The sequence below is a fragment of the Melanostigma gelatinosum genome (assembly GCF_949748355.1).
Source record: "Melanostigma gelatinosum genome assembly, chromosome: 20".
NCBI lineage: Eukaryota > Metazoa > Chordata > Actinopteri > Perciformes > Zoarcidae > Melanostigma > Melanostigma gelatinosum.
The window spans coordinates 9035226-9053591 of record NC_136653.1 but is presented as its reverse complement, the minus strand read 5'-3'; the positions used below and the strand labels follow the sequence as shown (position 1 = coordinate 9053591).

Below are 18366 nucleotides of genomic sequence, written 5' to 3'. Positions count from 1 at the left end.
GAAATGCTGGATCAGGTACCTGCGAGCATGCGAGTCTACTCACCGACCCAATACCTCAATATCATATTATCTATTGGCTCAATTACTCTACACAGGAACAGGAACAACAGCAACACGTTACACTCGCTACCAAAGTCCTTACACTGATCAGTACCGCACACGTGAATGAAGCTCCGAGACGGAAGCGAGCCGGCTCACTCATCCAGGAAAAAAAAAAAACAATCGTCTGCATCGGTGCGAAAGAGCCATCTCGCTTCTTTCTCATCTTTCGTAAGAGTCGCACATGCGCAATAGGGAGAGCATAATGTTAGCCAGAGCTGGCAAAATGTCAGCAATTTGGCAATATTTTACGCTGGAAAATCTGTCAAACTAGATAATAAGAGGTTCTATGACATTCATTCTCTGTACGCATTTCTTCATGTTTTACAAAGGGTTTAAGTCAAGTGAGGCCATGCAGCAATGATAGCAATCATACATCAATACAGGGTACATAGTTATTGTTTTACACAGTGGTATCGATTCAGTACTCTGTTTTGGCTGTACGCATGTTCGGGTATGGGACTCATGACGGAATAAAATGGCATCAGAACATCTCTATTGGCACCAAACATTGTAGTTGTTTATAGAGTCTAAAAAGAGACGTGTAAGTTCCTTGAATGCGATTTTGTCGTAGAGCCTCTTCCCCATCTGAGCATCAGACTGATGAGACAAGCAGGTATTACAGTACTTTTGGCCCTCAGAGGGCCCCTTTGGCATGTTGATAGTGGCTTCAAGGACTCCAGTAAAAGCAGAAGTACTTGTGTGTGTGCGTACGTGGTTTTTTTTGTTGTTTTTTGTCAACACATGAGGCATCAGGCATCGTTTTGAGACGAGACATTCCTCAGCCCAAAGAGCTGTGGGATAAGATGGAGGGGAAAAGCAAATAGCGTTTGACACAAATGGACCTCTCGCAGCCAAAGGTCTAGAGCGCTGTTCCACCGTATAAGCCCGTAACACTTGGGTCGGGTACCACTTTCCAAATGCTTAGCGCGGGGGCCGTGGAAACTACTCCCAGAATGTGTTCTCCCCAGATAACACTCTAATGGGTTCACCACCGTGGACTGCCACACGTACATTTCAAATGGAAGACCTATACGAACTTTGCCTTTCGGCTACATTGAACTCTTGACTGAAGCTTCCCTGAAGTCCGGGTGTTGGGTCATGCACTTTGTGTTTACACTGTCGTGACCTCTTCCAGAAACGGTTAGACGTTTGATACGATCAAATATTCTGAGATCAGCCATGGAGCCCACTTTTACCACAGTACCGAAATCATTTTCACAGATGTCTGTTAACAGTTGTGCGGAGGGATCATTTGAAGGACACACGCCTGTCTGTCGTGGTATGTCCCCTTCCTTCTTTTCACTTGCTAGCCTTTCAGAATTCTCCTCTTGTCTCGTGGTCCCTCTTCTCTCCCCTATTGGTTCCTCTCCTTTCCCCTCCCAATTCCTCTCCTGATTCCTTTCCTCTTCTGATTCTTCGATTGATTCCTCTCCTCTCCTGATTCTTCTTGGCGTTTTACAGTACATTATGTTGGCCCTCAAAGACATAGCTCAACTTCTGTCTCCATAAAATGTGGGCACATTTTCCCTCAACAGTCTAGCATGTTTCATTGTATTATGTGAGCAATAAGCAGGCAGAGCAGTCCCACTCTCTACCCCGGGCTTCTGCATTTTTGTCATTATGAGCAACAACACTCCCTCGTCCTTTTACTCTGTGTTGGGGTAATAACGGCTGACGGTGTGGAAAGCATCCTACGCCTCCCCAGCTGCCCGCCATGAGCCTTCCTCATCCCCCCCACCAACCGAGCCAGGCAGTGGGCACGCATAGTGGGGCCGAGAGAGCCGGTAATGCTTCCCACATTTGGTGCCCAGGAGCGTTACAGCGTCAAACCGCAGCGTGCGGCGTCGAGCCACGGGCGTAATGCTCACTTAATCCCCAGCTGCCATGCGCGCTTCATTCCATAGATGTCGTCTCCATTAGTCCAGAGGAGAGAGAGGGCCCCCGCCGGGAGAGCCAGGATGGCACAGGAGCTGTCAGCGTGGTGTTCTGCAGTTAGGCCACGGGCCTCAGACGGCGGCCCTCACGGCACCAGGGCCTCGCAACAGGTGGTTTCACTATGAGCCTGGTCCTCTTAGCTACACCGCACGTTTTCTGTCTCCCTCTCTGCACTAAATGAAGTTTGATTGGAGGGGAAAATGTCTTTTTTTTTTTTTTTTTTTTTCTTATTCTCCGTCTTGACATCTCACTGATCGCCTGTACGTGTGATGTCTGGAAGATGCCGGTATTGTTCTCAGGCTTCTCCTCTATGAGACGTCCGTAGGCAAATGCACGACAAATGCACGACTCTTCTTCGAGTCATCTGTTATTTTTTTACGAGCATTTGTCTTGCTGCACTGTACTTCTTTTTCTTTACAGTGGTAGCCATTTCCTTTTGGTTTTTTTTTGCAGGTGCGGGTTCGTAACAACGCACGGGATTATCGTGTCCGAGTGGGCAGTTTTCATTCGCCGTTAGGGTCGCAGAGGCCTCAGAGGCGCTTTCGTCACGCACATACTGAAAATTTCCGACGTGGCTGTAAGATATTATCACTCTGGAAAATGGGCTTGAAGGACTGCTGGCGACTTCCAAACAGTGTGTGAGTGTGTGTGTGTGTGTGTGTGTGTGTGTGTGTGTGTGTGTGTGTGTGTGTGTGTGTATGTGCTTAGTCACAGCTTGTGTTTACACTACGTTAAATCTGCTCATCTTCTTTCCCCCCACTTTTTTTTTTACATGTTTCTGTTTTGCTGAAAGGACTTTGAATCAAAGTGTGTGTGAGAGAGAGTGAGAGATGGTGTGTGTTGCAGTTTTGGCAATTGCCCAGTCACAGCCTGGTGCACACCATTAGGAGGTACGTGCGTGCATGCGCGCGTGAAGGAAACTTTAACTCCATGCCCCTGAAGACTGAACACTTTTGCAGAAAAGCACACACCATTTCGGAGGGAATTCAAAACTGATCTATTGTCGACAAATTTGATGTGACCTGTCAAACCATTGAATGAGGTACTGGATCTCGGTGCCACACATATCACGCATTCCTTTCCTACGAGTAAGCCTTATGCTTAGATCATCCTGTGACAAACGTGCCGGTGTTCCAACACAGCCGAGGCTTTCCATGACATGTCTGCATTTGAACGGGACTCGTTCCTTAATTCTGGATCAAATTAACTCCCATCCCCTCTGTCTCATGCAGTCGCCGTCAGTGCTGAAGATGAGTGTTGTCGGGTGAGGAGGGGGGGGGACGAGGGTGCTGAATGAGTAGAACTGCAGGAGGAATGGCACAGACGAAATAAGCCACAACTTGCCCACAGTGGAACAAAGTCTACCCCCGAATGTTCAGTGTAACACGATATTCGGTACTCGGACGCACATGTACAATCCTACGTATATACGAGCCCACGCGAAAAAACACGATTAGTCTGCTCCAATGACTTACGGCGTGTTTCATTTGTAACTCAGCATAGGTCCGTAACGCCATCCGTTATTGAGGGACTGTTTTGAAAAGAACAAGCCGAGAAGAATGCAGACTCTCTCTCTCTCTCTCTCTCTCTCGCTCTGCACAGCCTCCCAGTGGTTTGAAGATATTGTGGAAAGTATTAAGGGCAGCGTGTATCAGGAGCAGTTTCAAGTCCCAATTCTGCTCCCAGTCCATCATTTTCATGTCACCTTTATCTTGCATTGTATTTTTCAAGCTTAATAATTACTGATTTAAAAACTGGAATAATGAAAGAGAAGGCTGCAAACAGCCCGTGGAAGTAAGCAGAAATAGGTTATTAGAAGTCCTGCGTTCCGGCGATTTACAAATTTCTTTTTAAGGTTCTGCCAACATCTGCCATGAATATGAAACCAAAGTTCTCAAATTGGGGGGGGGGGGGGGGGTAAATGTCTCCCTTTGATCCGGTCGTTGATTATAAGATCAAGGCATGCCCTTGGATTGATATGAGAAGCCTTCGTGACGGCGCACACCATAAAGCAATCAGAGATGACGGCTGACGGTGGGGTAACCTTTCCTGAGCCAAACAACACTAAAGGACACACACGTACATAGACACACTACAGCCGTTCACCAACTATACATTCACATACCAGTCAATTACATGACAAGAACATCTTTCGTTTCTTCCATATCACACGATTAACTCTCAGTAGAAATGTGGTTTGAGAGACCACAGGATTCAAGATGTGTGGATAAAAAAAGGATGAGTCATCACTACCTTGATTAAAAAGGTAATATAATCATTTTATATATGTCTTTAAACATCACCACAGTCTCCACGAGAAATATGGATGCAGAAAAAGAAGGAAATTCAAATCCTCTGCATGTCACCAGAGGAGAATGTGAATAAGGGGTTTCGAGTGTGATATCCAGGGAAACTGTTTTGGCAGAGTTCTTCTTTCAAATACAGCAAAGATAGCTGTCTGAAAAACCGAGCTGCACAATACAGTGTGAGGTATTGGACGCCGAGCTGTGGAGGCGTTTGTCAAGATGCTGAAACGACCATGAATCACACAAACGTTTTGGGTTTGTTTTTTTTTTTGGTATATTTTAGATTAACGCGTCTCTTTCTGTCTCCTCTCCCCTCCTCTCTCTTTTTCATCCTCACCTCCAGCTGGGTTCAGGAGGAGCTTCCGTCTGAGCAGAAGGGACAAGAAGACCAACAAGTCCATGTACGAGTGCAAGAAGAGCGATATGTACGACATGGCTGACGTGCCCACGTACGAGGAGGTCACCCCGCACCGCAGGCCAAGCGGAGACGAGCACAGGCTGGTGGTCCTAGTGGGTGAGTAGAGGACTGGGACTCCGAAAAATAAAAAAGCTATGATGTCACTGCTTACCTCACTGCGTTTGGGGTGGGGGCGGGTGGGGGGAGGGCTGTTAAACTTGGCACCGTAGATTTTAATAAAGCTCCTCACCTCCCAGCATGCAGATCACACTAACGACTGTGGCTCAGTGTTTCACAGCCCCAGGTGGCCTGGCCTCGCCCTCCAGACAGAGCAAGGGCCTCGCCGGGCCTCGGCCTCTCCGCGCACACTGCATGCGATGTGCTCCGCGCTTGGCCTGGAAGTTATCATGCTCGCGATATTAAAAGCAACTTCTCTAATGAGCACGGTAATGAAATCTGACACTTTTACCAGCACGGCAACGTGCAAGGCCAGGAGTACCGCAAGAGGGCCAGCGAGAGAGACAAACAAGGAGGGAAACACAAACACAACAAGAATACGGCAGCTTCGCCCAGAAAATTTGTTATTTTTTCAGATTTATAATGTTGCTGTTGTGTTGGGGCATTGTAAAAGACAAACAATGCACAAAGAGGTGGCGTGTTTAAGGTCAGATGGTGGAACGGGACCACAGGGCACAGCTTCTGCTCGAAACAGCCCCCGTTGGCTCCTCTCTCCGCGTTCGGATTCAAGCAAACAAGCCTGTGTGGAGGCTTGAGGCCCGGCGGGACGGGTGGGACGGGCCGTCTGCACCGCTGCGATAGGGCCCATAAAAGAGCCTCTTTTTGCCGCGCTCTGCCACCTTCAGCTCCTACAACAACATCGGGCCCGCAGCCTCGTTCAAACAGCACCCGCCGCATTCCTCCCGCGCTGCCGAAACAAATACAAAATGAACTCCATTTCCTCATCTTAATAAATCACCCGAGCTCTCAGCCCCCAGGTACTCTGTTGGTGGATTTTTATATTTTTTTCCCTCACTGAAAAACTCCTCCCCAGCTAAGATTGATTGCTGTCTTCGCTTGGCCATGTGTTTGTTTATGAGCGACGGTAACCGCAGAATACTTCGCGGCGTCGCTCCAAAAAGGGCCTCGGTATTTTTCTCTCTCTCTTTTTGAATTCACAGTGCGAGCGCGTCGAGGAAACAGCTTTTATCGCTTACAGCAGTCGCACAATGGGACCCATACCATGTGTTGTCGGGTGCAAGAGGTAAAGCGAAAAGCGCGCGGTGTGAATTTGTCCGCGTGTGAAGGCTGCCAGGGTTTCGGAGATTACCCTTAAAAGAGCCTCGTTGTCCACACCTATTTATCAGGTTGTGGATCACTCCTGCAGGCTTTCCTCGCTGAGTGAACTCATTGTCTGTTTCTTTTAGAGGAGCGGCCTGCTAAACACATTTGCCCGGAGAAACGAATTTCCAACGGGGTTTTGACGCGATTGTAGTGCCTGCCCAGAACGTCAGGCATGCGAGGAATCCCGAGCCCGAATCGAGCACCGTCTCTCTCAACTGTCCACACACTGCGGAGCTGTGGTGGAACACCGAGAAACGCCAAGCCCACGCCACGTGTTGCTCCAAAACTGATATTCTTGTCCAGTCCGCTGAAGACATCGATGCCAGTCGGTTTGAATTAGAGTGATGTAGCACCAGTGTAACACCCACCGAAACACCCGAGAATCTGTCTTTCACAGAGGAGGGTAGAGACGGAGGGAGAATTAAAATAGAAGAGAGAACATGTGGATATTGATTCACGAGTGTGAGGTTTGCCATCTTTTTTTTTGTGTTCCTTAATATCAAAGTTCCACAGATGAATCAATCGTCAATACTCCAATAACCTCTCCCGCCTTCCCTCTTTCTCAGTCATTGCCTCAGTTTCCCCACTGGGGATGTGATGGAAAGTCTTGCAACAATACTGGAAAAATCTTTTCTTCCTCTCCTGTGTACCTATGATGGTGTAGTGTAGAGACAACCTTATTAAAAATGAACCTGTAACTGTAGTAACTTGCTTTTTCACATCAAATCAATTATCTTTGCTCCAAAGGCTTTTACTGGGCTGATTGTGTTTTAATAGAATATGGAGTTCAATTTACTCTGTGGTAAATTGATTTAATAACACAAAACCTAAAAGAATACTTTCTTAGAAAAAAATAAAAGGGACTCTGGTCTAAAAGGTAGAGTCAGCATAATCTGTTTATTAATCCCAGAGTGAAAATACACATCGCAGCAGCACAGGTAGGAAAACAGATAAGAGAACTATTTGAATAAATGATTTAAAGAAAATTAGGACATTATCTTAAAAAGAAAGTTGTAAAAAAATAAGAACAATACACATAGTATATAGAAGTATAATAAGTAAATATAGTGCAATATGAAATAACATCGTGCCAGATATGTAACTACAGCTCTCATAGTAATAATTATACGAGTAATATATCGTGGTGGAGCAGGTGTACTGTTGTAATGTGTTTACTTTTATTTAAAGGGACACCCCACCGATTGAAAATGTCCAACTGATGTCATCGGGGTAACCGTATAGACTGGGGCTTGAGACTACATAGTGCTAAAAGAAAGCCCGGGGTCTTACAGTTTAAAAGATGTGGTTGTGTGCGAGGCAGCGATGGTCTTGATACGCAGATGGGAGAGTTGCATTATGGGAAATGTAGGATCCAGTGTTTGTAGAGATTGACCCATAAACGAGGGACTAAGAGCGAGGATATATTGGCCTCTGCTGCCCCAATTTCAACCATTCTTTTTATGTTTTAGTGTCCTTTTTGTCTCTTTTGAGTCCTACACCTTTATGGAGGTGCAATGCTTAATTGATGGAGAGCACCTTTAATATGTTGCTGTTCATTTTGATGCTACGTGATGAATCTGTTGGTATATTTATGTGATCATAGCTACATAAAAACATCCCTTGTAGAGCCTGTATTGGTGGCATTTATTGCACCACGTTCTCTGTGAGAGAAGGTAGTGATGGATTGTGAGACATCCGTCACATTACCGATGTGTCTGTTTGTGCAGGACCCGCAGGCGTCGGCCTGAATGAGCTCAAGAGGAAACTGTTGATCTCAGACCCCGAGCACTTCAGTGTGACCATCCCACGTAAGTTCTCTCCACTCAGGTTGGATCAAGCCCTGTTTGTGCATGTGTGTCACTGGTCAAATCCAGCATTATCTCCCAACCGTTCCTCTGTGTGTGTGTCTGTGTGTGAGTGTTTTATACATTGTATCCATAAAGCTTAAGCCTTTTACCGGAGCATGGTTGTAGATCATAGGAGGTAATCTCTCTCGCTCTCTCTCGCTCTCTCCCTCAGACACCAGTCGGCCCAAGAAGAACCAGGAGAGTGATGGCGTTGAGTACCACTTCATCTCCAAACATCTCTTTGAGACGGATATCCACAATAACAAGTAAGCACGACTGTGCCCGGTATAAGTAAAGGAGAAAACTAAAGGCTGAGCCAACAAACTGGTCAACCTTTGGATAGATTCTAACTTCATACAGTAGACATGGACTACATACAGTATGGGAATATCTACCAATTTGAAAACATAAAACCTCCCCGACAACAAAAAGAAAGCAAGACTTTTTTGCGGTAAAAACATTTTCAGTTACAGCGCCTTTATCGTGGTGGGCCATGAAGTTGTTTCCAGTGTCTTCAAATACTCATAAATAATATGACTCCATCTATTTCAGACAATGGATTATTATTACATGGCATCAGTCACTCTGCCCGGCGCTCGTCATGAGCAGACTGCATGCATGCCACACCATTAGCTTCAAATTCTTTCCACCTTGTTACTCACCTCGCTGCCCGTTTTCCCTCCTTGTTTTCTGCAAAAAGAAATAGACCAGTTTTTGTCCTCGCGACAGCTGATTGGTGTCAAAAGGGGGAAGATTATCTGGTGGAGACGTGTTTTGCTTGGCGGGGTTAAAATCCTGGTGGATTAAAAGGGGGGAAGGTTTTGCCGTTTATGATCTGTTTTTAAGTTCTGCTGGAGGATGCTATCTTCAGATCTGTCAGCGGTCGAGAGGGTAATCCTTCTGTCTCTGTGGATTTTTATACATCAAATATTTCAGGAGTTTTGCTGACACAGTCGACCAGATTGGGAAAAGATTGTAATGTCACTCTCTGAAGGGACTTTAGTGTTTCATTAGATCAGGGATTCCCAAAGTGTGGTGCACCCCCAGGGGTGCGCGAGCTGCCTCTAGGGCAGGGGTGTCAAACTCATTTCCACTCTGGGCCACATCAGCATCACGGTTGCCCTCAAAGGGCCGGTTGTAACTGTAAGACTGTATAACTAACTTCTCCTAACATATTGTTAAATAACTCTCTCTGCATTTGATTGTTTGTTCAAGTGTAAAAATATTGTACATGCAGTTATATAAATGAAAAATGATATTTAAACACATTTGTTATCATAACATAAATCATTTTAATTTAGGGTTAAGAAACCCACATTACTCGATCAAACTATTAAAGAAAATAACAAAGACAAATATCAAACACAAGGTATTACATTAACTTTGTTCAAAGCTGTTTGTGTCACCTCTCTGCATCACTAATGTTCCTCCCTGTCATCGTCCTGTGCATGGCAGCTACATCCAAGAGCTCCTCACTGAGAGTCAGGTCTGATAAACATGATAGATGATGTATCCGTGTTGTCTGTGCTTTCATCAACAGTGAATTAAAAATACAAGTACCTGCTCGTCTCTTAGCTAGCTGTGTTGTTAGATTGCTGCTAGTTCATGAACTCGGTCTGCGATGGTGTTTCTTCACAAACTGACATTTGTAAAAGTCTGTATCTGGTCGGAGCACTGCTCACATACCTTCAGCATGCACTGGGCTGTAGCTGTGTAAATATATTCTGCTGTGATTGCAGTCTGCCTTTTAATTCTTGGACAATTTGATGTTTTTCTTGGAGGCTAAATTTAGCTCCATGTTTGGTGTCAAAATGCCGACGTGAATTGTATCCTTCATCACCGACATGCCTCATAACACAGAAGACAGACCCGTTTTTCTCCTAGAAGCACAAACATGTATTCACTTTCCCATCTTTCATAACATTTTCTTCCCTCTTCATCAATTTTTCTCTTCGTGGACATTTTGGGATTATTTGTCGATCTTTTTCAATTGTTGGAAAACTGCTTTACGGGCTGTTGCCTCTCCTGTCCACCTGTTGTGATAGTTTTAATGTCTGTACACAGACAACATGCTATCTCATAATTTCAACTTTCTATCTCATCGACCATGGGGATACTTTTATTTTCAAGTCTAACTTTTAATTATTTTTCCAAAAAAAAAAGAATATATATATATATATATATATTTTTGCTGGCGGATTCGCGGGCCACATAAAATGATGTGGCGGGCCGGATTCGACCCGCGGGCCTAGAGTTTGACACCTGTGCTCTAGGGGGTGCGCGAGAGGGAAAATGTAATGGTGGTCTAATGGTGTAATAATTAATATTAAATATAATTTTCACAAAGTAAAAACATGAATGGAACAGACTGTCTCATGTTTGTCGTTCTGGTGTTGACGATGATATGTCCCTTTTTTACGTACACTAGATAGCCTAGCTTGTGCAGCTAACCTCAGCTAACAGCTAACTTCATTCATTCAGAAACATTCATGCAAATATGCTAAACTGGCTGAAAATCTGGGAAACTGTCAGGTGGGACATCTGAAGCTATCAGTCATAAAAGAGGAGAGAGACAGAGAGAGAGAGAGGAATCTGGGGCGAGAGGAACGGAGAGGTGCGTTGGGGAGAGACCGGGAGAAGAAATCGAACGGGAGTCAGAGGAAGATGAGACGGAGGAAGGAGGAAGGGATTGCACAGACAAATCGGGAGCACATAGGCCCATCGCGGAGTCAAGGTAAAAGAGGAAACGAGAGAGCATCAGACTGGGAAAAAAGAGGAAATATGATGAAAATGATCTGTGTCAGTGAGTAACTGTGTGCAGTGAGGTTCTGGCTAACAGCTGTCTGAAGCCTTCTTATTTACGTCGCCACCTGAACACCAAGCATGCCAGTGCAAATCAAAAGACCCTTACATTTTTTTTATATCGCAATTGGAGGAGTTACAAAACAGCCCAAAACAACTGCAGTCTCATTCTATGTATGGTTAATTGTAAATTAAATGTGATGCAATCTGCCTCTGAGCCTGTGCGTGTGTGCTCGCCATCCTGATTGCTCTTTAAAAGTGACGCCTTGTGTAACTGAAAGTTATTGAAACTTTGTTGCAGTGTTTCAGTTCGTTTGCTTTGTTCTGATTCAGGGATTAATATGATACAATGTTGCAGTCGCCCCTTTGTTCAGTTTGTGTTCACACTGCAACATTTAACAGCGGACTAAATATTGTAAACAAACGCCACGCGCGAGCAAACTGTTCTCTCATTGGTCCGATTTCTATGAGGCTATAAATAGACTCGGTTGCTTCTTTTTTTAAGGTGTGGGGGATTGGGGGTGCGTGAACCCGGTCGGGATGTAGAAGGGGGTGCGCGGCCTAAAAAGTTTGGGAACCGCTGCATTAGATAACTAAGCCCTGCTAAAAAACAATGGTGTTTTCTGACTTAACAATCCTCTCACCTCTTCTCTCTTTCCATCTCTTCTCTCAGGTTCATCGAGTACGGCGAGTACAAAGGGAACTACTACGGCACGAGTCTAGACTCCGTACGCTCCGTCCTCTCCAAGAACAAAGTGTGCCTGTTGGATGTCCAGCCTCCTGTGAGTGAGGCCTTGGCTGCTTACTGGGTTACCAAAGTGTTTTATTTCGGGTTTTTGTACCCGGAGCGATTCCCTCTAATTTCCTCAATTTGAAGATTTCCTCTTTGGCTTATGTCTCTTGGGTGTAGTGGCGATCAAACCCCATGAAAAAAACGACACTGGCTGTGTCGGAGCATGTTATTGCTCCCGTGCTGACTCAGCTGGAGGTGAACGCCTCCCAGTGGTTCCTCTCCTGCCCCTCCTTTGGCTTTTTATCCGTCCTGCTATCAGTGGCGGGTTTCAGACCCATCGCCCGTGAGCACGGCGGGACGCCCAGATTGCCAGGGAAGAGCCCGAAGCTCGCCTGACGCCACCGCTAACCAGCTCTGACCTCTCTCCCACCTCTTGAGAAGCAGATGGGCGGTGCCGTGTCGTGCAATTGTCACCAGAAATAAGTGGCAAGAAGGCAGATGTGGGCAGAAATGTGTCCTCTAGTATCTTCCAAAAGAACCACATGTACTACACAAGTCCATGTGGCAGAGGCCTGCCCTTAGTTTCACAAACCATTCAACCACTGGTTGGCTTTTAAGGAGACACACCTCGGGCACAAACGTTGTTTTTCAAGCACTGGTCAACTTTGAGTTTTTGATTTTTTTTCTCCCGTGAGATGTCTTCTTTCAGACTAGTGCAGGGGTCGGCAACCTTTTCTATCCAAAGAGCCATTTTGACCTATTTTAGAGGCTCGCGAGCCGCATGCGGTTGCCGACCCCTGGACTAGTGGAATGAAAAACACACATGTAGGGGCTTATTTTACAGCTTTTGTCTATTTGCGTTAGCGTTGCCTCATTTGCATATTTAAACATCATTTCAGAAAACTTGTGATGCAAAATTGTTATTGTCAGTCATCAACTTGGGGAAGTTGTATGGTTATTTATATTGGTTAATAGTTAAATTCCTCTATTCACCTGTAAAAAGGGGGGGGGGGGTTCTGACTCTGATCCAGAAATCCACTTACATCCACCAAACATCCCAGTTTCATTCCTCTCTATGTTCTGAAGGTTTTTACGGAGGGCTTTGTTCATATATCATTCACAGCCTGATTTATACAACATTCTGTTCCTAAAAACATGGTGACATGGCTGTTGACAGTATTTTCTGATTTACGGAGTGATACAAAGAGATATCCAACATTCCCTCAGTAAAAACCAAAAAAGACTTAATGTCAACAAAATGAAACCTGGCTTGTTCAGATTTCTGTTCTGTCTGATGAGATGATGCCGAAACAGTATATTTAAACATACATTTTCAAAAATATTAAAGTAAAGTATTTATCATCTTAATGTAGCCCGAGTAATCTATATATATTTGTTATACATTGTTGACCCTATTCACCTGTAGTGTCTCCTCTTCACCCTTCCACACACAGCAACCCGATGTCATAATTCATATTTATTTCCAGACCCTAAAGCTCCTGCGGACGGCGGAGTTTAAGCCCTTTGTCGTGCTGGTGAAGCCTCCAGCGCTCGAGAGACTGAGGGAGACCAGACAGAACGCCAAAATCATATCGGGCAAGGACGACAAGGGATCCGCCAGGGCTTTCACGGTAAGAGGACGCGAGGGGAACGCTTATCTCTCACACTGAGTCCGACATCGATCAGCATGACATGTTGTCTCAGATGACATTAAGTTAGATGAAAGTTGAATGACCCCTGTGAGGAAAGCTACAACAGAAAATAACAGGAAACAGATAATAGGATATACAGTAGGTTAGAATAAGGAGGGATTTTAAACAAGCGGCCGGGGAGATACAAATGGTGTTCAACCACAATGCAACCATCAATTATAGTTATTTATGAAGCTCTACACAATGATGTCATCGTGTAATACTGAAGAAACACACAGCAGATTAGCAGCAAGAAGAAATATCAGCAACACTATCTGGACCCTGTGTGTACGTTATGTGTGTGCGTGAGTGATGAGGTCATCCCTCACACACCTCCATCCCGGCCCCCGACGCAGATGAAACCAATTAGCCTATTTAAACCTCAGTGCAGCAGCATGCAGGGATTTCATGCAGCTCTCTCGTGTTGTGCTGACGAGGCACCTTTTTAAATGGATGTGTGCTTAACCAAGCGAACCCTAGCCCGCAATATGTCGTGAACTAGCTCATTCATTCACCCACTGAATTAGTAAACCATTACTTAATTTAAAGTGGCAATCTCAAAGATTTTCATTTATATAAAAGTCTGTTAAGTCAAGGTAACACAATGAGCCACTGACTAAAGCGTCGCAATATTTTTATAATTGCAGTATTATGAACTGGACGTGACATTCCCCCAAAACATACTGTACTAGTTTTCCTCCATTAAATGCACACAAAAAATGTAACTTTGCACACAATTCTGAAAACTGGCATTTTAGTATTGAATGCTCATTAGAATAAGAACTACCTTTGCAAAAGGCGCGTCATATTTCTCTCGCAAGCCAATCAGAGCCGAACGGGCTTTTTTCAGAACGTGGTCTTAAAGAGACAGGCGCCAAAACGGAGCGTTTCAGACAGTACGGACTGTGTGAGAAAAATGAGTTGTTTTTAACACCGAAGCGTGTAAACATGTCCCAGTAAAAAAAAAACTGAGAACAATTACGAACCAGAAAATAAGCATAGACATCCCCTTTTAAATCATCAAGTCTATATTACAACGCCCCGCCTAATATAAGTGAATTCAAGACTTAAAGTCGATATGAAAGTTGAGTAAGTTTGTGTGTAATGCAAAGTGTCAGTGGAGTCCTACACTGGATGGAGTCCCAAGATGTGTATTCACTTGTATTTCTTAGTTCAGAACATCTAAACACGAGCTGATGAGGTGTGCCTTTGTACGTGATGCTTGCAAGTTGTAAACGCTGAACTTTCAAACAAAGTCATGAGTTGAATCGCGTTTTGATTCTATTAAATGGAGTCTAGAGTCATCTTCTGTACACACAGGAATCTTTTGGAAGATCGACCACGATCGGATCTGTGAACATGTGTTCAAATGTTGTGATATTATGAAAGAAAACTGAGCACAAATCATTTATCCTCACATTTTTGAATCTTATTTTTCCTTTGTAGATCACATATACATATTCGTGCCCATTTTGAGATCTATTTCGCACACACACTTCTGACCTTCGAGAAATGTTCGGCCGGGTTCAGGCGGTCCGATCCCTCCCAGTCCTGACGGTGGATTTCCCCAACCCGCATATAAAATCCAGATCGGCTATAGTGTATGTTTTACATGTCTGTCTTTTGGAAATGCCGGTTATGTTTTTGTCCCCTGCTTATTTTGAGAACTTTCTTTTTTTTTTTTGTATTTTCTTTGTGAATTGGACTACCGTGTGAGGAAATGATAAACATTCCTTGAGGTCGGGTTGCTGCACGGGGAGCTTTTAGTGCGTGGTCGGGTTCATGTGTAGGTACCGTGTCTCCGGGAGGTTATAAAGGGCTTCACACGGGCCACTTTGTGTTTATTTGCGTGTTCAAGGCCATCTATTTTGTGTTCACAGTATGTGAATTTATCTCCCCTCCTGTTTACCGAGGCAACCCTCGGTTCCCCCCCCCCATTCGGTTTTGCCGCCATCTCGTGCATTTTGTGTCTCTCGTCTTCTGTCTCTCTGTTCTCACGCACGCTGCAGGAGGAGGACTTCCAGGAGATGGTGACCGCCGCCCAGACGCTGGAGGCCCAACACGGCCACCTGTTCGAGAAGGTCATAGTGAACGATGACCTCTCGGCGGCCTTCGGCGAGCTCCGGTTGGCGCTGAAGAAAGTGGAGACGGAGACCCACTGGGTTCCGGTCAGCTGGACTCACTCCTGAGATCCACACAGACTTTACGAGGAGAAAAGGGAAGGGCTTTGGCCAAAATATGCAGGTTTTTAAAAAAAATAATCTTTCGATGTCTGCTTGGGGGGGGGGAAACGGGAATAAAACTGCTGCGTCGCCATACCTGAGCTGCACGGAGCAAAAAAAAAGGAAGAAGCTTTTGCGTGAGATCGGGCTGGATTTAGACCTCTGTCCTAGTCTGGATGCGGACCTCCAAGTCCGAGCAGATCCGACAGGGTCGAGGCTGAGGGGCGTCCGTCCAGAACGCGGCCCTTGGACATCAATCCGGGTCTCAGTCTGGGCTGCACAGCCATGGCAACGGGGTCTGAGCTCCTCGGTCCAAAACCAGAACGTGGAACGAGCCTGGACCATTGCCTCACCAGCGAGCCAGCACATCAGCAACCGCGCCAACCAGGACTCCGTCTTTAGTGTGTTTATAACATTAGGCCATTAGAAACCAAAGGGATTGACATATTTCTTTCTTGTTGGACAACGTACATGCATATGTCTATAAAAGAACACTTAAGGGGGGGAGAGGAAAACATATTTGCCTTCTGTCTTACTCTATTTCTGTGCTTCAATAATACTTCCATGACTGTTACTCCAAACAAAGCACCGTGCGGTACAGTCCCGAGAAAGGGCAGTAAGTGTAATTTTATTTAAGAGAAATTAATATATTTTCCAATATCCGCCTTTTATACACGTATCCTGACTCCTGATCTCAACTGTAGCCACCGATCTGACAGCTCCTCGCACCCGAGGCGTCTCATCTTTCAGTCAAGACTAGTTTTCTCCCTACAAAGCACACAGAGAGCCATTTTTATTTAGGTGTTATATCTTCAATTTAGGAGCATTATGAAAAAAGCCCTTCAAACGAAGGTGCCCAACATAACAGCTTTGCCATTTAATGTCTCAGATCTGGACACTTTTTGGCTGTCTGCTTGAAGAAAATGTTCACAATTGTGTTTTATTAGGGTGGAGTCTTTATTTTTATTCACATGGCTGCAGTGAGGCTGCTAATAGAAGGTCTGCAGCACACGTCCAGGGTTCTAACTCAGAGAAATGCTAAGTAGCTGCCCTGGACTTTATGAGCATTAGAAGTTTATTGCTAATTTGAGTCCTATTCCCGGTCTGACTTACTTCTTTTTTTTGACTTCTAACTGATTTTCACAGCAGCCAGTTATTAATCCTGGCTGTATTATTATTATTATTATTATTATTATTATGACTGTCACTAACAATGGTACAGCCCTGGTAGCTTCTCCTTTCTTTGCTGATGAATGATGAAGAGCAATATTTGACACTTTAAAGGAATAGTTTGCCGCCTTACTTATAGTGAGACGAGAAGGTGACCATAGTGACCACTTTCATGCATATATATTATTGATGAACCTTGAGCCAAGAGGCGATTAGCTTAGCCTAGTTTAGCTTAGCATAAAGACTGGAAACAGGGGTCAACTGCTAGCCTGGCTCCGTCCAAAGATTGGAAATATGCAGCAGCTCTAAAGTCGTGGTTTTATGAACTTGTGTTTTCACTCCGTGAACAATTTATTTATTCATTTGTAGGCTTTAAAGGAGCTGCTCCACATATATTTTTTAAACTGTGGCGAGAGCCAGAGTGGTTGTCTCCCCATGCATTTTGTTTATGCTAAGCTAAGCTAATTATTTTCTGCCTCTAGCTCCATGCATAGAGTACAGCCATGAGTGGTATCGATTACTAACACTTGGCAAAAAACAACAATAAGCATATTTTCACAAGTCAAACTGTTCCCCAAACGATGTATTTTGACCATTTGGTTTTTATACTGTATGAATGAATTCCCTCTCATACACTAGCTTTATGTCCAGCTCAGGTTAACCTGCCCAAATTTCTTTGTTTGTTTATTCTACCTTTTCCACCCACTGTAATATTTATATATTTGATTTATGTCCATTTAAAAAAAAGGGTAATATGTGTGTTCAGTAATGACACATTTTAAAGAGACTTTAACGCCCCGAGTCTTTTATTCATTTTAGTGTCTCATTAAATCCCCTCTTTATATATTATTTCACTTGTTCATATTTCACCCGTCATCTACTTTATCGATCAGAATCAGATTTGTACAGTCTCCAGAAAATATTTAGAATTTCCTGCTGTAAATGAAATGCTGTTGTATGAATTGACATTATTCTTGATAACTGCTACATTTTATATTAAAGAAAATCCAACTAAACTCGTACGTGCAAAGATTGAGAGCAGAGATACGTGTCCCAGTGTTTCTGGGATTTCTGTCCTTCAGTGCCTTTTTTCGTTTTAGAAGAAGAAGAATATTGCAGCCACGTCTTTCGGCTGCTGCCACAGAAGTTCGCTCCGGAGTGCACAGTTGTGTAAACAGAGCTGACACCTTTCAGCTCGTCGGTGAGTAAATTTGGCCGTTACAGCTGAAGTTTCTGAGTTTCTGAATATTGCAGTACGTTTCCTCACACTGCAATCACCTTTAATGCATTTTAAATAGTGATTTGGCTTCCTGGTGGCTCAGCTGGCTGGTGTCTTTATAGTCTGACCTGTCTTATAAAGACAAAAAAAATAACCTTAAAATTCTTGAAAAAATAACTGTTCATCTGCCATTGCAGATTTTCATCCAGCTCGTACATTCCTGTAAATGTATTCAGAAACTTTTTGTCATCACAAGTGCACATGTCTTGCCAGGTTTCCATTCAACGTCACATTTAACACTCATTTTCAAACAAATGTTCTTAAAATCAGCAAAAGAAACTGCACATTTCCATCCACCACTGTCATATGAATGTTAGTGTTAGTTCTCCAGTCGGATGCTATTACATCAGCGATGACGTCAATAAAATTCACGAGTCATAGCTCAAAGGAATGAAAAGGATGCGGACAACGTGATGGTAATATGACGTTTGTTTGTTTCATGTATTATTCATTGAGGAAAATGGAGCAGAAACTTCATCAACATCATGGTTGTTTTATTGCACTGCATCGTTGCTTTTATGGATGCACCAACGTTTCACCT

At 44.2% G+C, this 18366-nt stretch overlaps 1 protein-coding gene across 1 annotated transcript in view; it reads left to right on the top strand.

The window, feature by feature from the left end:
- LOC306794298 (MAGUK p55 subfamily member 7-like) overlaps window positions 1–15343 on the top strand; it is a gene marked incomplete at its 3' end in the record, with an annotated part of 38551 nt that extends 23208 nt beyond the window's left edge. Inside the window, exons 12-17 of the mRNA XM_079292335.1 lie at window positions 4687–4857; window positions 7809–7889; window positions 8101–8194; window positions 11404–11512; window positions 12951–13094; window positions 15164–15343. Coding sequence (XP_079148461.1) covers window positions 4687–4857; window positions 7809–7889; window positions 8101–8194; window positions 11404–11512; window positions 12951–13094; window positions 15164–15343 — 779 coding nt within the window. The remainder of the gene's footprint in view (window positions 1–4686; window positions 4858–7808; window positions 7890–8100; window positions 8195–11403; window positions 11513–12950; window positions 13095–15163) is intronic.
- Window positions 15344–18366: the final 3023 nt, after the last annotated feature.